This window comes from Procambarus clarkii, chromosome 13 (assembly GCF_040958095.1).
Source record: "Procambarus clarkii isolate CNS0578487 chromosome 13, FALCON_Pclarkii_2.0, whole genome shotgun sequence".
NCBI classification, from domain to species: domain Eukaryota; kingdom Metazoa; phylum Arthropoda; class Malacostraca; order Decapoda; family Cambaridae; genus Procambarus; species Procambarus clarkii.
In genome coordinates, this window is record NC_091162.1 from 31,223,039 (window position 1) to 31,244,530 (window position 21,492).

Here is a 21,492-nt window from a genome sequence, read left to right on the forward strand (position 1 = left end):
CTCACTGCTAATTCTAGACAATAGGCCATTAGGTTTCTGCAGAGTATGTTACTAGGCTACAAGATTACTTTTATTTTCAAAACAAGCAGAGGTGCAGCATAATCCACTAAAGATCTGATGTATGCAAGGTACATCATTTTGACAATTCTGACATTGGCACCATAGCCTGAGTGATAACCTGCAACAGCCTTGAGAGCTCGGAGCCTCTCTTTATACTGACGACAAAGTCTGAATACAACAGGACCATACAGTGGCACCTCAAGGCCAAGGTATTTGAATCTGTTTACATAGTCAAGCTGGGAGCCATCAGACAGTTGCATCTTGCGAACAGCTCCTCCCTGCCTGGGTGGGCGCCGATTTAGTATCTTTGTTTTCTCTGCTGAGATAATTAAACCTAGGTCCTGACATGAGTCTAATACAGAGTTAAGAGTGTTCTGCGTGTTAGCATACCCAGTGGTGTGTATCATTATATCATCAGCATAGCTAATGATGTGGACGTTGGGTCTGCTCGGTATAGAGTTTAACAGCGTGTTTATTAAGATATTAAATAAGGTAGGACTGAGGACACCTCCCTGCGGGGTACCTTGTTCAAAGTCTCTTGTTACACTCCTATGCCCCTGGAAAAATACAGATGACTTCCTGTTGGATAAGTAACCCCTGATCCAACAAAGAAGTCGACCACCAATATTCATTCTTGCAAGCTCACTCAAGATAACATGTCATATTTACAATATCAAAGGCAGACTTAAGATCTAGGAAGGTGGTATATGACTTTTCAGTGTGCAGGGTAAGAAAGGTGGTGATGCAATGATGCACACTCCTTCCATGCATGAAGCCATATATCTGGGGGGATAGCATGGTTCTTATTCTATGGAGGAGACGGTTTAGGACCATTATCTCGAATATTTTGCAAATGCAGCTGGTAAGGGAAATTGGGCGGAAAGCATTCTCTTGATTTGGCTTGGGAATTGGAATGATTATACTGTTGGTCCAAGATATAGGAAGTTCCCCAGTAACATAGCTCAAATTATACAGCTCAAGCAGGGGATTCCCTGGTACTAAAGGAAGCAGATGCAATATGTCATAAGTGATACCATCTTCACCGGGGGATGTGGCTTTGCTTTTGTTTAGGGCCGCGAGTAATTCAAACTCAGTAAATGGCACGTTGCATTCATCTTCCTTGTGGAGCATGAAGTCAACGAGCCTTTCTCGATCTCCGTAACCAGCATTTAATCTGAACTGTATGTCTGGGGAAAGATTATTGAAGCTAGAGGTGGTTGCCCAAGCATCAACTAACTCGTTTTGCTCTGTGTAGAGGGTGAGGGTGTGCTACTTGGCCGATCTTATCGCCTTTAATTCATTTAATATCCTTCCATGCCTGGCTGAGGGGGGTGTGAGAGTTGAGACTGTTAACAAAAGTTTCCCAGTTATCTTGCCTGAGCTCTGTCATGCGCTCCCTCGCCTTGGCTAGAGCTTTCTGAAAGAGCTTGAGCATTGTTGGCGTACGTGTTTCCCTATATGCAAGCCCAACTCGTCTGGCAGTGCGTTTCAAAGTACGCAGTTTGGGGTCATTGTAATAGGCATGGCGTTTATTACCTTTCATATCGTTCCGACTATTGGATGGTGCAGGGGGCCGACCTAAAGGGTCAGCAAACATCTGAATGCTCTGTACTAGATCGTCGTTAAATGTCTGGACTGTGGAGGGATCGTAAGTGCTGTACCACTCTGACACATGAGCAACAAAGTCTTCACATCGAGCAGGAGGAACACCGAGCCGTTTGCGTTTGAAAGTCCCACAGAAGAAACAGCTTTTGTCAGCACAGATGGAGGAAGTTCCAAGTTGTGTCATCCCAAGATATTCCAGTGGAAAGCGAAGGTGAAAAGTGTATTGAAATAATTCAGGATCTCTTAAAAAAAGGATTGCAGCTCACTCTAAACAAAACAGACATTATTGCCGCCTACAGAGTAGTCAAAAAGAATCCATCAGGACAAAACCAGCGGAAAATTCGCCTGAAACTGGCTTCCCAGTCCATGAAATCGCATCTTGTCCGGACAGCTGCATCCCAACGACAGGGAATCTACATCAACGAGGGCTTGACTAGAAAAAGACAGCAACTCCTCCACCGCCTGCGTCAAATCCGTCATCAAAACCCAGATGCGACTCATCAGTGCTTTGTCAGAGATGGCTTGATTAAAGTGAGAAAGACGTCTTCAGTAGGTAAAATGTTTACAATTGCTAATGAGGATAACCTCAACACTTTCATCACCCAATGTGGTTTGTCTCACCTTATTATCACTCTCAATGAGTCAATATAATTAACCCCATTGTCACCTAGTGCGGGCTAGGTATCCTAAGTCTCTTTGTTTCACTTTTTAAAGTAATTTTTAATTTACTTTTTACTAGTCATTTATTTGACTTAATTATCTGAGTGCTTTAATATTTCTTTAGGTCTTATTAAATATACATTCATAACTAAACTATTTATAGGTAATAATCTTTAGCTTAAATTTGCCTATGTTTATTAATCAACTTTTTTCTTTGATTTCATTTATTACCTAGGTTGCTTAGCCTCGCCATACTCCCTTACTCCATTGTACCCCTGACTTTGCCTGTGTCTCATAATGCAAATTAGTACTTAGTGTACCTGAGAGTACTTGTAAGTCCCTTGTAAGCTACCTCATTTTTTTTTATTTTGTGTTTGTTTTGTATAGTCTTTTTATATTTTTTCTCTTTCCCCCTTTTATTTCAAATTTCTATTTTGTAATTGCCATTCTTGCCTTGTTTTCCAACAACCAGCCTTTTTATGCAGACAAGTATAGACCCAGAACTAAACCTCTTATCCACTATCTATGACAATCATCACTTTAATGGTCAAAATTGCAGATATTATACAGCACATGATGTAAACAATGTTTTAACACATAATCACAATATCTCTGTAATCAACGTGAACGTTAGATCTCTAGCTAAACACTTCGATGATGTTGGTGCCTTGATTGAAACTATTGACAACAAATTCTCTTTTATTATACTTACTGAAACGTGGTTAAAAGAGGATACTACTCAACTCTTTAACATGCCTAACTACTCGGCAACTCACAACTGTCGTCAAATTCAGAGAGGTGGTTGTACTGCTCTTTACTACCACCAAGAACTAACATGCTTAAAAGTAATTAGAACTAGAGACTGCTGTGGGGAGTATATCCTCGCCAGTTTCAGAGTCAAGGGTGCTGAGTCTGTCCTGTCTGTGGGTGCAGTCTATAGAATTCCTAACACAGATGTGTCCGAATTCAACTCAAACCTTAGAAATCTAATACTAGATAATAGACTGAACAAAAACCATCAAATTATCACAGGGGACGTTAATATTGACCTCTGCGAGCCTGAACACCCTATGGCTGTTAGCTTCCTCAACTGTATGAATTCCTGCTTCCTCATACCCTTAATCACTAGACCTACTAGAATCACTGATAGTACTGCCACGACTCTAGATCACATCTGGACAAACATAACCTCTCCGCTTACTTCAGGTATAATCACCGATAGCACTACAGACCATTACCCCACATTTCTCTTAACTAACATTAACAAACCACCTCTAGAGACAAGGGAGTTAAGTTTTAGGCTGCACAATGACACTGCCATAGGCAATTTTATAACTGCTGCTGATAATGTCAACTGGGAGTCCGAGTTAGGTAACAGAGGACATCAACCTAGCAGTGCAATCTTTTCTTCAAACTACTCTTAGCCTTTATAACACCCACTGTCCTATGCTCACGAAACAAGTCACAACCAAAAGGCTTAACAATCCTTGGCTTACAAAGGGAATACTTAAATCCATTAATAAAAACCATGACCTTGAGAAGAAGTATAGATTAGGAACCGTCTCCAAAGAATTCTCAAAGAATTACTCGTTATTGCTATCTAAAATAATTAGACGAGCCAAAACTAAATACTACGAATATAAATTTACCCAAATAAAGAGCAACATAAAAAAAAACTTGGAGCACAATTTCACAAATTTTGGGATCGAAGAAGATTTTAAATAACAAACCAACACTCCTGTCCAATAACGATGGTCAGCTTTCAGCCTCTGATTCTGCTACCGAGTTCAATAGGTTCTTCTCTTCCATTGGGTCATCCCTTACACATGATATTCCATCTTCCAGTACTGATGTTAACGACTATCTTACAGGTAACTATCCACAGTCTCTGTACCTAAAGCCTACTAATTCCACTGACGTTAATGAGATAATCCTTTCCCTTAAAACCAAGTCTAGTGCCCTTGAGGAGATACCAACTTTAATTTACAAAAAAGCCTCCAGATCTTTAGCTCCTGCTATTGCTTTGCTCTTCAACAAGTCACTTGAACTCCAAACCTTTCCAGATATTCTAAAAAAAAAAGAGAGAGTAACCCCTGTCCACAAATGTACTGATCTCACAGATGTTAACAACTACAGACCCATATCAATCCTGCCTAACTTGTCAAAAATATTTGAAAAACTAATCTACAAGCAGCTTTACTCTTATCTAGCCAAATACAATATACTTAGCTCTTGTCAATATGACTTCAGACAAAAAAAAGCACTAACGATGCACTTATTAGTATGATTAACTTGATTCATGCAGCTCTTGATAAAAACGAGTTTCCTGCTGGGTTATTTGTGGACCTGCATAAGGCTTTTGACACTGTCAACCACCAAAACCTTCTTCTTAAATTACATCATTATGGAGTCAGAGGACACTCCCTGCATTACCTCAAATCTTACCTTACTGACAGGCTTCAGTATGTTTCTGTGAATAATTCAATTTCTCTCACCCTACCCATCAACATCGGTGTTTCCTCAGGGCAGCATACTTGGCCCTCTCCTCTTTCTCATCTACATTAATGACGTTCCAAATGCCTCCCAACACCTCAAACCAATTCTATTTGCTGACGACACAACCTTCATTTACTCCAGTCCTGACCCCTTTGCTCTAAATGCCACAGTAAATACTGAGCTAAATAAAGTCCATCTTTGGCTAACTGCCACCAAACTCACCTTTAACATTGACAAAACTTTCTATATTCTGTTTGGCAATAAATTTTCTAATCAAATAAATCTCAGAATAAACAATACCCAAATTTGTAACAAATTGGATGGCAAATTCCTTGGCGTTCTCATTGACCACAAGCTGAATTTCCAGGGACACATTCTAAATGTATCAAAAAAAGTTTAAAAAACTGTTGGCATTCTTTCTAAGATCAGATATTATGTACCCCGCCCTGCTCTGGTGACTCTCTATTACTCCCTCATCTATCCATATCTCAACTATGGTATTTGTGCTTGGGGTTCTACTACCCAAAATCATTTACGTCCTCTAATTACTCAACACAAAGCTGCTATTAGGACAATATCCAACTCTGGCTCCAGACATCACTCGGTACCCCTACTCAAATCTCTGAATATGCTAGATATGAAGTCACTGCACATTCTCTCATGTGTATTATACATACATAAAACGCTGAACTGTAATGCCAATCCTGACCTCAAACGAAGATAAAAAGATAAAAACGAAGCACTACCTAATAAATTCCCTGTAACCTACCTTACCCCTCTATTGTCAACCCATGTCTGTTTTTTTTAACTATGCTATTTGTCGACCTAATTGTATTTGTGCTGTTTATTCAGCCATTTTCCCCCCTTTCTTATTTTTATTTTTATTTGTTCTCAACGCATTTTAAACTTTAAACTCAATTAGTATTAAGTTTTAGTCTTTAATGTTTTTCCTGCCCGAAACGCTTTGCATAACAGTGGCTTTAGGCATTGTATGTACTAGCTCTATCTATAAATCCATCAACTTTGTATCTTATCTTGTATGTATGTACCTTACCTGAATAAAAAAAAATTATTTTAATTTAACTTAATTTAATTTCAATTTAAGTTACACAGGGAATAGAACGGTGCAAGAAAGATATGCAACTCACCTATGCACAAGTGGCCAAGTAGAAGGAAAAAATTGAAGAAGCCGTAAAGGAAGTCAAACACTGCAGCAACCAAGATAAAACAAACATTAGGCTGGAAGTGAGAAAAGAATTGGCATCTAACCCGAAGTTGGTGCAAAACACAGTTGATCGGAGAAAGTCCCTGATAATTTTTGGCTGCAAAGAAAAGGAGATAACATCTAGGTCAGAAAGAGCTGTAGAAGAAGCAAAAGTAGTAGATAAAATTGTTGGCCTCGTGGAAGGTCTTACAACCATAGAGAATGTGTGCGACTACAGGAGAATAGGCAGATATGTAAAAAGGAAAGATCGACCTTTGAGGATCACCCTAAATGGTGCCAAACAGATGGAAGAAGTACTAAGGAATGCTAGAAAATTACAAAGTGATGAGGATGGGAAAGTGTGGTCGTTAAGACGAGATCTTTCAAAAGAAGATAGAGAGAAGCTGAAACTGAACCTTGCCGAGGCAAAACGTTTAAATAAGAGCAGGAATGAAAAAGAAATCAATTCTTTTTTCTACAAAGTGATAGGGGTAGGCAGACCAGTAAAGTGGTACATAAAGGCAAACCAACAAAATCATTAGAGAGAGGGGAGCGAAAAATAAGAAGAGGGGGAACAAGTTCCTAAAGATTGCATACACCAACATAGATGGAGTAAGATCGAAGATACTGGAGTTAAGTGATGTAATACAGCTGCAAACACCAGACATTGTTGCACTCATGGAGACAAAACTTGATGTTATTTTAAATGAGGTCATATTCCCAAGGGGCTACTCAATTTGGAGACGGGACAGAAAAATTAGGAAAGGCGGTGGCACTGCTGTGCTGATGAAAGAACACCTGAAGGTGAACGAAATAATGACTGCCAATCCACAAGAAGTTGACATAATAGCACTAGAGATCAGCTATGAGGATGATAAACTAATGATCATAAATGCATATAGTCCACCGCCAAGCAGCACATGGTCAAAGGAGGAGCTAGATAGTAAACGAGAAGGTCTTATAACAATAATGGGAGAGATCATAACGAGAGCGGATAACGATAGTTCACGACTGTTGACAGTTGGCGACTTCAGCTTGAAATCCATAGACTGGGAAGCATATGAAGCTAAAACAGAAGATTTTTGGACCTGTAAATTTGTAGACCTCATCCTGGAAACATTCTTGTATCAACATGTTAAACAAGCTACGAGGATGAGGGAAAGGGACGTTCCCTCCATGCTAGATTTGATATTTACCAGGAAGGAGGAAGAAATATTTGTCATTCAGTACATTCCTCCCTTGGGTAAAAGTGACCATGTCTTTTTGGGAATAAAGTATGCAATGCGTTATAACCTGGAAGAAAATACTGTATGAAGGTTGATGCAATTGAAAAACCTGACTTTAGGAGAGGACATTATGGCAACCTTAGAAAAAAAAATTGTGAGTATAATTGGAGAGACTTGTTGCTAGGCAAGGAAGTGAATGAGATGTATGTCAAGTTTTGTGAAACATATGATAAAGGCACAAAAAAATTTATACCAACACAGAGATGCAGAACTAGAAAACAGGATTTGTTCAACAGAAATTGCGAGAGGGCCAGAGACCAAAGAACACAAAAATGGAATCAATACAGGAAGAGGCCAAACCCCCAAACATACCAGCGATACAAAGATGCGAAAAACAACTACACGGCAGTGAGGAGGCAGAAAGACATTTTGAAAAAGTGATTGCAGACAAATGTAAAACAGAACAAGGTCTATTCTATAAATTTGTAAACAACAAATTGCAGGTAAAGGATAATATTCAGAGGTTGAAAATGGGAAATAGATTCACAGAAAATGAAAAGGAAATGTGTGAAACATTAAACGAAAAGTTTCAAAGTGTGTTTGTACAAAATGAAATCTTCAGGGAACCAGATACAATAAGAATTCCAAAGAACAACATAGAGCACATAGAGGTGTCTAGAGATGAAGTGGAAAAAAAAGCTCAAGGAGCTAAATAAGAACAAAGCAGTTGGTCCAGATGGAGTTTCACCATGGGTTTTGAGAGAATGTGCACCTGAGCTGAGCATTCCACTTCAACTGATTTTTCAGGCATCCCTGTTTACAGGAGTTGTAGCTGATGTGTGGAAAAAGGCTAACATAGTTCCAGTCAACAAAAGTGGAAGCAGGGAAGACCTCCTTAATTATAGACCGGTATCATTGACAAGTGTAATAGTAAAAATATTGGAAAAAATAATTAAAACTAAATGGGTAGAACACCTGGAGAGAAATGATATAATATCAGACAGACAGTATGGTTTTCGATCTGGAAGATCCTGTGTATCGAATTTACTCAGTTTCTATGATCGAGCAATAGATATTACAGGAAAGAGATGGTTGGGTTGACTGCATCTATCAGGACCTAAAAAAGGCTTTCGACAGAGTTCCACATAACAGGTTGTTCTGGAAACTGGAAAATATTGGAGGGGTGACAGGTAAGCTTCTAACATGGATGAAAAATTTTCTGACATAGAAAAATGAGGGCAGTGATCAGAGGCAATGTATCGGATTAGAGAAATGTCACAAGTGGAGTACCACAGGGTTCAGTTCTTGCACCAGTGAAGTTTATTGTCTACATAAATGATCTACCAGTTGGTATACAGAATTATATGAACATGTTTGCTGATGACGCTAAGATAATAAGAAGGACAAGAAACTTAGATGATTGTCATGCCCTTCAAGATGACCTGGACAAAATAAGTATATGGAGCACCACTTGGCAAATGGAATTCAATGTTAATAAATGCCATGTTATGGAATGTGGAATAGGAGAACATAGTCCCCACACAACTTATATATTATGTGAGAAATCTTTAAAGAATTCTGATAAAGAAAGAGATCTAGGGGTGGTTCTAGATAGAAAACTATCACCTGAGGACCACATAAAGAATATTGTGCGAGGAGCCTATGCCACGCTTTCTAACTTCAGAATTGCTTTTAAATATATGAAGGGCGATATACTAAAGAAATTGTTCACGACTTTTGTTAGGCCAAAGCTACAATATGCAGCGGTTGTGTGGTGCCCATATCTTAAGAAGCATATCAACAAACTGGAAAAGGTGCAAAGAAATGCTACTAAGTAGCTCCCAGAACTGAAGGGCAAGACGATGCCTCTAACCTCGTCTATGAGACGAGGTTAGAGGCATTAAATATGCCAAAACTAGAAGACAGAAGACAAAGAGGTGATATGATCACTACATACAAATAGTAACAGGAATTGATAAAATCGATAGGGAAGATTTCCTGAGACCTGGAACTTTAAGAACAAGAGGACATAAATTTAAACTAGCTAAACACAGATGCCGAAGAAATATAAGAAAATTCACTTTCGCAAACATTGTGGTAGACGGTTGGAACAAGTTAGGTGAGAAGGTGGTGGAGGGTGGAGGCCAAGACCGTCAGTAGTTTCAAAGCGTTATATGACAAAGAGTGCTAGGAAGACGGGACACCACGAGCGTAGCTCTCATCCTGTAACTACACTTAGGTAATTACTATGTCCCACAAGTACGAAGGCCCCTATATTGTGACAGAAAAGGCTGGGGACCTCACGTACAGTGAGGCACTCTGACAAGCGTAACCAGGTGATGCTCGTACACTTGAACCGGCTGAAAAACCCCAGGCTAATCGCACTAACCAATGTTTCCTTTTCCAGTGAGGGAGAAGATGATTGTTCTGGGGACCCAACTAATCTCATTCTCAATAATTCTAGTTCTGTGAATGCTGTGGAGGAGGGAGTGTCCCATTTGCAGATGGCCCAACATGAAGAGGTGCAGTCGTTGCTTGACGAATTCTACAGTCTGCTCGGAGAGGTCCCGACCCAGATTGATGCCATCTACCATGATGTCAAGATGACGGACTACACCCCCATTTGCCTTCAACCCTACTGGACGAGTCCGGAAAAGAAGGCCATTGTACGGAAAGAGGTCCACTTCCTGCTCCAGCATGGCCTCATCCAGTCGAGCCAGGGCTCTTGGTGCTCGCCCTGCCTTTTGGTCCCCAAACCAGACGGCTCCTGGCGATTATGCACCGACTATCGGCAGCTCAACAGGGTGACCATCGTGGATGCCTATCTGCTGCCCCTCCTCGAGGACTGCATCGACAAGATCGGAAATGCTACGTAAGTCTCGAAATTTTACCTCTCTTGAGGTTATTATCAGATCCCGCTCACCGAACATGCCAAGCAACTAACTGCGTTCGTAACACCTGATGGTGTCTTTGAGTATCAAGTGTTACCGTTCAGCTTGTATAATGCCCCTGCCACGTTCCAGAGGCTAATGAACTCTTTGCTCACTAATGTGCCAAATTTTCGGGAGTATTTAGATAACATTGTCCTCTTTGATAGTAATTGAGCTGACCACATAGCTAGGTTAGGCCAGTTGTTCACAGTTTTGAAAAATGCAAATTTAACTCCAAATGCAAAAAAAGTGTCATTTTGGCTAAAGCACAGTGACGTACATCGGGTATGAAGTGGGCCAAGGAAACGTGTTACCTCAGCAAGATAAAATCAGTGCCATTCTGGAGAATCCAGTGCTCCAGTCTAAAAAAGGACGTTCAAAGGTTTATCAGTATGTGTGCATACCATCGAGGCTTTTCTTGTGTTGAACTTTTCCAGTGTTGCCACTCCTCTCAGACTTGTTGCAGAAGGCCGTTAAATTTAAGTGGTCAACAGATTGTGCAGAGGCGTTTAAAAATTTGAAATTCATCTTAGCTTCCACCCCAGTGCTCACTAGTCCAAGGTTTGACCGATCGTTTAAAATTCATGTTGACACGTCTGACTCGGGTGCTGGTGCAGTGTTGTTACAAACTGGGGATGATCAAGTGGACCACCCAGTATACTATTACTCTGGAATTTGACAAGGTGCAACACAATTATTCAGTGGTAGAAAAAGAGGCGTTGGCGCTAGTGTTAACATGTAAAAAGTTTGAAGTATACCTCACAGGTAATATAGTGGAAGTTTACACGGACCATAATCCACTAGTGTTCTTAAACCAGATGAAGGCGAAAAATAAACGCATCCTCAGGTGGGCATTGTACCTACAGGACTTCAATCTTTCCATTACCGACCTACCGGGACGGCTCAACGTGATAGCCGACGCTCTGTCCCAGTTACCTGAGTAACATTCATCTGAGCCACAGGAAGCCATATACCAATTGTCATGCTTTAGTTATTTTTTTTTAAGGTTCACCTGTTACATTAAATATTCTGTGTCAATTTTAATTACTTCCCCGTTTTTTTTTTGTGTGTATGTTCTTTTTCTTTCAGAAAATTTATTTTTGTGTGCTTTTTCTTTCAGAGAATTCCTTTGTGCTTTTTCTTGCAGATAAATTTTTATTTTTGTTTGATTTTCTTTTATTGCATAGTTTTTCTTTTTATTCTCTGTATACTCTTACAAAAAAATATGACTACTATCCTAGTAGCCACATTTTTTTTTTCTCTGAAAGGGGGAGGAGTGCTACGACCCAGGGTTCCTTAGTTGGAAACCAGAGGTCAAATTGAGCTCTAAGTAATTTACTTTACATTATTTGATACGATTGCTGATGCGCATCTGTTCCTATCTTCCTTGCCAGACGTAAGATGAATATTGTTTCTCACAGAGCATTCAGACTCTGAGTGTCTTGTTGATTATTAATTAGTGAACTAGTTATCAGCTATGTTTAGTATTGATTAGAAAGTATTAGTAAAGTAGGCCTGAGTAAACTTGGATTGAGGGCTGCCGTACAATTAGCTGAGTATCCGGCCGGCAGCGATTCACAGTGAGGAAACACGAAGGCTGATCCTTTCTTCTCTGTTCTGGCGGTGTGGTGTCAAGAAATTCCTGTGGGGCTCTGCCTTGATTCTCTTCCTCCTTCTCCCTTCCCTTACCTAAAGCTACTATACTAAGATAAGTACCAAACCTTGTGTACCGTGCTTACTGTTAGGCTTGTGCGACTTGTATAAGTCAGTGTTTTGGGCATCCCTAAGTGTTTGTGTTCTGATAGGGTACCATGTGGGCTTACTACCCCAAGCTTTCAAGTTCTTCACTAGTAGACTTTACCCTAGCATGTCCTAATTGTAAAACCTTGTATCCTGCCTATGTGGTCCAAGGCTTTTAAAGTAAGATAGTGTGGTAAAGTAGTTTGTTATTGTTGTTAATGTATATGGGGGGTTGTTAAGAGGGGTTAATAAATAAGTTAGTTTTAAAGTAGTATCCATTCTTCCTGTGTAGGGGATCGGTGATCAAACCTCTAAGCTGACGTATTGACCTTAAGCCACTTACTTAATATTGTTTGTGTTCTTATTGGGGGTCGGGCCTATCTGATCTCCCCTAACTTTGGTACATCTTGATTCTAACTGGTGGCCCCTCTCCATAATACTTTATACCCCCCCCATAACAGCAACTAAATTTGTAACACCTGCCTACCAGCCAGCCTGCCTCCCTCTCTGCCTGCCTACCTGCCTGCCTGCCTGCCTGCCAGCCAACCTGCCTGCCAGCCAGTCAGCCAGGCACTCTTAAGAGTGGTGGCGCCCAATACAGTCAGTGGGCAAAACTAGACCATCTCCCCCCCACCACCATGGGCTGAGCCGGCCCGATACTTGGCAGACCGCTTCCTTGTTCCTACCCGAACTTTGTTCGTGTAGCATGATTCCCCAACCCCAATCTGGAAACTGGAAGTTTCGGATAACTAAAGTTCGGAAACCAAGTGATGCTCTGTATTACCTAATTATTTCAATGTCTCTGATTTATTTTTTACTACTTTTTTTGCAGTAATATTATTCAATAGTGTGTTGAGTGATATATATACATTAAAATGTGTGAACCATTGCTATACTCAAAGAATTGTGAGCATATTAGTGATTCAATTATTATGTTCATAAAAAAATAGTTTTGTGGTTATTACACTATATACACAGGTTATAAAAAAGTATCTGCATGTTTTGTTCACCATAGTGAACCACTAAGTTGGTATGGTGAGTCAAAAAGCAACGAGGAGTGGCTGCCACACCAGCCAGCCACTCGCCACGGGTCCGTCTAATTACCGCAAGCTACCACAAGCTACACAAGCTTCACAAAGCTTCCTGGCAATACGTTAGTAATGAATAAATATATATATGATATGATATGTTAGGTTAGGTTAACCTAACCAAACCTAACCAAAACCAAACCTATCCTAACATAACCTAACCGACGCTTGGATCGTCGACTTTATTTGGCATAACCAGCTCTTTATTTTCGTCTAATTTCTTCATAAAAAGATACTTTTTCAGATTAAAATTAAGTTTTTTCGTGTTGTACATTCAGCACCAACATTATAATGAGTAAATATATCATATTTATTCATTACTAACATATTGCCAGGAAGCTTAGTGAAGCTTGTGTAGCTTGTGGTAGCTTGCGGTAATTAGATGGACCGCTCTCCACCATTCCCTCTCTCAACATCACCTCACTTGCCAATATCCTCGTCACACCATACTGTATTTGCTTTTATTCACTATGTACAGACGTTATATATAAGTACTGTATATATATATATTTGTTTCACCATAACTGTACAACTAAGCAGGTGTGGAGAGTTCAGACCGACACAGGTCACCACACAGCTGATGCTCCATTCCTCTCTCACTGATTCAAGGCCAGACACACTAATATTTCTCCTCCAACTATGCTGTTTGTGGTATTACACTATATACACACATTATATATACGTATCTACATGTTTTACAAATACAAATACAAATATTTATTCAGGTAAAGTACATACATACAGGGTGAGATACAAAAGTTGATGGATTTATAGACAGAGCTAGTACATACAATGCCTAAAGCCACTATTACGCAAAGCGTTTCGGGCAGGAAAACACTAAGACTAAAATTTATTACTAATTGAGATTAAAGTATAAATTGTGTTGAGAAAAATAAGAAAAAAATGAAAGGGGGGGGGGGGGGGGGGGGAACATGGCAGAAAAAAAAGCAAATATACAATTTGGTCAACAAACAGCATTGTTTAAAATCGTAGACATGGGTTGACATTTAGGGGTGAGGTAGGTTACATTGAGTTAATTAGGTAACACTTAGTTTTTATCTTAAACTGGTTGGGAGAGGTACAGTCTTTAACATAACTGGGAAGGCCATTCCACATTTGAGGTCCCTTGATTTGTAAAGCATTTCTAGTTTGACTAAGTCGTACTCTTGGAATATCAAATAGGTATTTGTTTCTGGTGTGGTGCCCATGGGATCTGTTACAACCTTCTAGGAAGCTTTTAAGGTCCGGATTGACATTACAGTTCAGTGTTTTATATATATAAAATACACATGAGAGGATATGTAGTGACTTAATATCTAACATATTCAAAGACTTGAGTAGGGGGTACCGAGTGATGTCTGGGGCCAGAGTTGGATATTGTCCTAATAGCAGCTTTGTGTTGAGTAATTAGAGGACGTAAATGATTTTGGGTAGTAGAACCCCAAGCACAAATACCATAGTTGAGATAAGGATAGATGAGAGAGTAATAGAGTGTCACCAGGGCAGGGCGAGGTACATAATATCTGATCTTAGAAAGAATCCCAACAGATTTTGAGACCTTTTTTTATATATTTAGAATGTGTCCCTGGAAATTCAACTTGCGGTCAATGAAAACGCCAAGGAATTTGCCACTAATCACCCCAATCTCCACCACTCTTTCCCCCATATCTCCCCACTCTTCACCCCTATATCTCCCCCACTCTTTACCCTATCTCCACCCTCTCTTCACCCCTATCTTCCCCACTCATCACCCCCCCTCTGAAACCCCTATCTTTCCCCCATGCTTCACCCCTATCTCTCCCCCTTCTAATCACCCCAATCTCCCTACTCTTCACCCCTATCTTCCCACTCTTCACACCTATTTCTCTCCCACTCTTCCATCTATCTCCCCCACTCTTCCATCTATCTCCCCCCCCACTCTTCCATCTATCTCCCCCCCCACTCTTCCATCTATCTCCCCCCCCCACTCTTCCATCTATCTCCCCCCCCCCCCCACTCTTCCATCTATCTCCCCCCCCCACTCTTCCATCTATCTCCCCCCCCACTCTTCCATCTATCTCCCCCCCACTCTTCCATCTATCTCCCCCCCCCACTCCTCGCCAATATTTCTCCCCCACTCTTTACCCCTATCTCCCCCCCCACTCTTCACCATTATCTCCCCCCCCCACTCTTCACCCCTATCTCCCCCCCCAACTCTTCACCCCTACCTCCCCCCCCCACTCTTCACCCCTACCTCCCCCCACCCACTCTTCACCCCTATCTCCCCCCACCCACTCTTCACCCGTATCTCCCCCCACCCACTCTTCACCCCTATCTCCCCCCCCCACTCTTCACCCCTATCACCCCCCACTCTTCACCCCTATCTCCCCCCCCACTCTTCACCCCTATCTCCCCCCCCCACTCTTCACCCCTATCTCCCCCCACTCTTCACCCCTATCTCCCCCCTCCACTCTTCACCCCTATCTTCCCCCCACTCTTCACCCCTATCTCCCCCCACTCTTCATCCCCAGCAAATAAACTTATTAGAGGGGCTGGTCCCAAACCTGCACACAGAAATAACACCACATGAGACCAGAAGGCATGGCAGGATGTGCAGAATACCCCCGTTGAAGAGCAGAGGTGCAACAGGTACTCTGAGAGAGAACTCTATCAACATCAGAGGCCCGAGACTATTCAACACGCTTCCACTACACATAAGGGGCATAACTGGCCGACCCCTCACAGTGTTCAAGAGAGAACTGGATAAGCACCTCCGAAGGATACCTGATCAACCAGGATGTGACTCATACGTCAGGCTGTGAGCAACCGCATCCAACAGCCTGGTTGATCAGTCCAGCAACCAGGAGGCCTGGTCGACGACCGGGCCGCGGGGACGCTAAGCCCCGGAAGCACCTCAAGGTAACCTCAAGGTAACCCCCACTCTTCACCCCTATCTCCCCCCACTCTTCACTATCTCCCACATCTCTCAGAAGTACCAAAACTATTGTATGGGTCCTCCACATGTGTCTCATTTCTTTGCTGTTCAACAACAGCTAGATGCTTGAGACTCCTGTACAGTGCAGTTCTGATATGTTCACTATTAACAAATTTCAGACCTTGACATTCATATCAGAATTTATTTAATGCATGTATTTTGTTTTTTCCAGAGGGTATGTGGTACATTTTTTTGTGTTTCAGTATTTTAATTCTCATCTGCAAATAAACTTATTTAAACAATTATTAAATCATTTTTGGAAATCTGCATTCAGAAAAACAATTTGTAATGGAGTATTATTTTTAATAAAATATTGAAGATACAAAATTTAGTTTAATGATGACAAATACAGCTGACCTACCACTGGTATTAATCCTCTGTCATACCATGTTCTCAGCAGAAGCAATTTCCTTAAGTGGTGATATATCAGAACAAATCATTCCTCTCACAATGACGACTACTAACAATTTTCGAACGGCAAAAGTCATATGCAGAACAGGATCTGTGAAAAAAATAAATGCAAAAATATTGAAACGGTATTAAAAACACAAGCACTTTTAAGTAAATATTAGCAGCTGGGTATTAACCCTTTAACTGCGCGGCCTGTAAATGTGACATCCCCCCCCCCCAGTGCGCAGGAAATGAAACCTTGGGAAAAAATTATTTTTTCTTCAGAAAGTGTCAAAAACCCTTCCCTGTATATGGGTATAGCAACGGAAGTTCGAAATTGTACTTACTTTGGCTGCTATGGGGTCCGAAAGGTGGGGTGTGATGTCATAATTCCCCGTGCGCCAGAGCAGTATGCTCCCGGGGCCGGTGGGGGGCGCGAGTTGCAGCGAATATATTTTTGCACATTTTTTGCGCACAGTTCCAAATACATTTTATTACATTTTACGTGCCGAACCGATGTATGGTGATCACGTACACCATATTATGGCAGTAGAACATCCTTACTGTTTGAAGACACTGTGTTACATGCATCACAAAATGATTCACTTATCCTGCACTTATTTCTAATATATCACACAAATATATTGATATGTATATTATATGTACACACCGTACAGTATCACACACTATACACACACTCAGTACTCCGCGAATGTGTGATATGCTGCGAAACAGCCAACGGGGCAGAGTTGCACCTTGCACTCCATGCACCAGGTGCTGATGCACCTACGCTTTTGTGGTCTGCGTGTGATGTTCCTGCAGACTATGTATGCACGTTTACCCTTCTCCCGTGATGCTGTGCCTGGCATATACTCCAGCCTGTGTACCCCGAAGTTCTCATTACCCCGCAGTCTGTCTGGGGCTGCGTGTGGCATCGCTGCTTGCACCCCGCGTGGTACTACGGAGCCCTCCTTGCCATACTTTACCAGCAGCTGTGACACCACGCTGGCACTGAAGGTACGTATAGACGGTTTCCTGCCGGACTTAACCAGGTACGTATTGTAGCAGTTGAGCACTGCAACATCCATGAGGTGGAAGAACTGTTTCGTCCACTTCACTGACCTGCGCACGCACTCCACACCAAGCATCATGTCACAATTATCGACGAGGCGCATGTTCACATTATAGTCTATGACACAGTCCGGCTTGTACATGCGGTTGTGTGCCTGAAAATGGACCTTGCCAGTGTCTTACATGGCACCGGTGTGAATCGTTGTCAGCATATTCACTTCGTGTCTGTCCTTCCACTGCACTGACAGCATCTTGTCACACTTGCGCAACTGGCACTCACCCACACCTATACCTATACCGAACACTGGCATTTCCTTCCTGATGAGCTTCACAGTGCCACATACGCCGGTGTTGTGGGCGAGGAGGTATCTGGTCAACAAGGGGCTGGTGTAATAGTTGTCGGTGAACAGTATATGGCCCTTGTTCAGCAACAGCTCCATCAGGGTTTTTACGACACTGCCGGAGAACCCATGTTCATCTTGAGCTGGTATGTCGACGTTTGTACCTGAATACAAGATCATGTCCAGGACAATACCAGTCTCACAATCGCACAGCACAAAAAACTTGAGGCCAAAACGGTGCCGCTTGGAAGGGATGTACTGTTTGAATGCCAGTCTGCCCTTGAACAATACAAGAGACTCGTCGATAACGACATTCTGTCCAGGTACAAAATAATCCCTGAACTTCCCTCTCAGGTCGCTGAATACCTTGCGTACCTTCCACAGTCTGTCTTCCCTGTCCTCATTTGCATTATTTTCGAAATGCAGGCACCTCAGAATCAACAGAAACCTATCCCGCGACATATAACGGTTGAAGATGGGCGATGGAACAAGGCTGTCTTTGTTCCAATAGTCCTAGACGACAGCTTTCTCGGAGTGTTTCATCATCATACATATAGCGAGAAACACGTACATCTCGTCCATTGTCGTATCCTTCCATTGCGTGAGGTGTGAGGCAGGTAATATGCCGCCGTCTATGAGGGTGTGGGCGTATGTGTTTGTCTCGGTCACAAGATGGTCCATGAAGACATTATCAAAATATGCCTGGAAATATTCCATGTCCGCCATATCACCGGTATAAAGGAATAAAGCTGTAACACCAACGTCGGTATCAACAAACGTTGGTATTTGGGGCACAAATGTGGCGCAATCCTCCCACACAACATATACACATAACATAACATGTATACATATACACTTTACTACACATAAGGGGCATAACTGGCCGACCCCTCACAGTGTTCAAGAGAGAACTGGATAAGCACCTCCAAAGGATACCTGATCAACCAGGCTGTAACTCATACGTCAGGCTGCGAGCAGCCGCGTCCAACAGCCTGGTTGATCAGTCCAGCAACCAGCAGGCCTGGTCGACGACCGGGCCACGGGGACACTAAGCCCCGGAAGCACCTCAAGGTAACCACAAGTACACCAGGGGGTTTGGTGTAGGCGCCAACACCACGGCCAACACCACCACGGGCACCAAAACCATGGCTATGTCGTCTGCTGCTGCTCCTGGAGCTGTGTGAGAGTATGCTTGACGCTGAGGCAGATTTCCAAACCGTAGGCCTAACACGAACACCCGATGTTGAGGGCCCACTGTCGTCATGCTGGGAGACACGCCGCCGCCTGCCTGCACATGTTGCTGAGGCAGCAAAACCCCACCTGGTACCACCCTCACTGCTAGTACTGGGGTCGTCCACACTACTCGTATCAGAGTCAATGTTGCTGAACCCCGAGAAAGATTCGTCACATGTACTGTCACTGAATAATGAACTAGCATCTGGGGACATACACGATGGTGGTGATGATAATGGTGTTGACCCAGGGCGGCGAGACAGGCCGGGCGGGGAGTGTGTACCGTACACGCTTACCACATCATCCACTTCAGTTTCCCCCTCACTCGTATCGGACCTCTGTGTCAGATCTTTCTCAGGATCATAGTCCAGGTCATCATCCATAGCACCGTCGTACAATATATCGCGAATTTCCTCCTCAGAGAGTCGTTTTCCATGACCGCGGGTCGCCGTGTAACGGGAGCTCGTTGATGATGTGTCAGACATGGTTGCTGCTTGGGAACTGGGGCTCCCCACGGCCGCGGGGCATGCTGGGATTTTTTTCAAGGTGGCGGACGATCACTGGGGCCTCCAGCTACCCATTCCATACCCACGTCACCGCGCGCCACTTTTAAATTGGACATGAAAAATACAAACACCGGGAGGCACGTTGCGCACCCGAAGCCTGGGCCTGCAGGCGCGTTGCGCAGTTAAAGGGTTAATAATAAAAATCAAGAATTGAGTGTACTGAGAAAGGCCTCTTTCTAGAGGAACCCCTGGTGGACTCCTGAAGCTATTTTGCCAAGATTGCTCCATACTAAATTGTAACATTGGTTGCAGAAGTTTCTGTTTGGCCTGCCAGGCACCAGAGCTAGAAGCTGGGCCTCCTCACACAACTGCACAGAACAGATGACAATCTGCCACCCCACCAGCAAAAGCTTCCTTGAAGTCAACGAAGCTCTACTGAAAACGAAGCCTCAAAACCCCAAACAACTCTGAAAAGAATTAACACAGAACAAGGGGTTTCATTCAAATCAGCTTGAAACTCATTAGAACCAATTATAACCACCAGGCAGCCCAGCCCTGGCCTTCAGCCTGCTTTCCTTATCAGTCCTGAAGCTGATGAACACCCTCACGACGAACCGATGAACCTGGAGGGAGGTAGGGTGTCAGGGAGCCACCAGCGCTCCTCCAGACAGAGACATTTTATTACATTTAACACCACATTTCTGGAGAGAGCCCCCTTCCTCTCAGTGGCTTCCTGAAGCTAACCACAAAGAACAAAAACAGTGCTAACCAGGAAGGAAGAGAAGTGGCAGGAACTAAGACGAAGAAGAGAAACCAGGCTGGGAGACATAGCCCAAAGCCACACACGACCAACTGGAACCTGAAACACTGACCAAATACTGGGTGTTCAAAACCCTGAGCCGAATATCAATCCAGGACATGTCGGAGAAGAAGGCAGCAAAAACCACAGAGTATTTGCATACATCATTAGCCCTTGTGTAATCTGTAAACTGGCTAGACTTAATGACACTACAGGCAACCTGAGAAATAAGAGCCTTGGAAAATGGAAACGAGGAAACTGGGTCAACCAACAAGGCGTCCAAAGACACAAAAGAGGTAGCGAGACAGATTGTCGCACTAACAGAGACGAAATTTGAAGAAAATATTTTAAACGAGGTCGTGTTCCCAAGGGGCTACTCAGTTTGGAGATGTGACAGGAAAACTAGGATGGGTGGAGGGGTGGCTGTGCTGGTGAAAGAATACCTGAAGGTAAGAGCGTTAATAATTGAAAACACTCGAGAAGTTGACACAATGGCATTGCTAGTCTGGAATCAGGAGGATAAACTGATAATAGCAAATGCCTACAGCCCACAAGCAAGCAACACATGGACAAAGGAGGAACTGAATGACAAACGAGAGGGCCCCATAATGGTCACGAGAGAGTGTAGTAAGGGCAGATAGAGACAAGTCACAATTGTTGGTACTGAGGGACTTCAACTTGAAAGCAATAGACTGGGAGGCCTATTTAGCAAGAACAGAGGGCATTTGGACTGGCATATTTGTAAATCTCATTCCGGAGACATTGATGTATCAACACATCAAGCAGGCCACAAGAATGAGGGAAGGGGATATTCTGTCAATATTGGATCTAATATTCACCAGGAAAGAAGAGGAGATATTTGACATCTTTCCTTCCTCCCTTGGGAAAGAGTGATCATGTCCTGTTAGAAATTAAGTATGCTTTGTGATATAATCTAGAAGATAATTAGGACATTGAAACAGTTGATAAGCTTGATTTCAAGGGAGGACACCATTGGGAACTTCAAAATATTTTAATGAGTTTAATTGGACAGTCTTGTTGCTAGGCAAGGAAGTAAATGAGATGTATGCTAAATTTTGTGAAATAAACGAAGGCACACAAAAATTTATTCCAAAACCGAGATGCAGGACCAGAAAACAGGTTCCATATCGGAAGAGGCCTAACCCGAA

General features: G+C 42.6%; 2 protein-coding genes across 2 annotated transcripts in view; both read right to left on the bottom strand.

Annotated features, from left to right (window-relative positions):
- Positions 1–16,265: 16,265 nt before the first annotated feature.
- Positions 16,266–21,492, bottom strand: part of l(2)09851 (WD repeat-containing protein 1 l(2)09851) — a 201,618-nt gene continuing 196,391 nt past the window's right edge. Inside the window, exon 9 of the mRNA XM_069323846.1 lies at positions 16,266–16,485. The gene's annotated coding sequence lies outside the window, so the exon portion shown is untranslated. The remainder of the gene's footprint in view (positions 16,486–21,492) is intronic.
- Positions 17,624–18,247, bottom strand: LOC138364446 (piggyBac transposable element-derived protein 4-like). The gene has a single exon (XM_069324081.1). The coding sequence runs from the start codon at positions 18,245–18,247 to the stop codon at positions 17,624–17,626; it is 624 nt and encodes a 207-aa protein (XP_069180182.1).

Coding starts and splice junctions, on each gene's coding strand:
- LOC138364446 (XM_069324081.1), bottom strand. CDS start 18,247: ATGTCGCGGGATAGGTTTCTGTTGATTCTGAGGTGCCTGCATTTCGAA.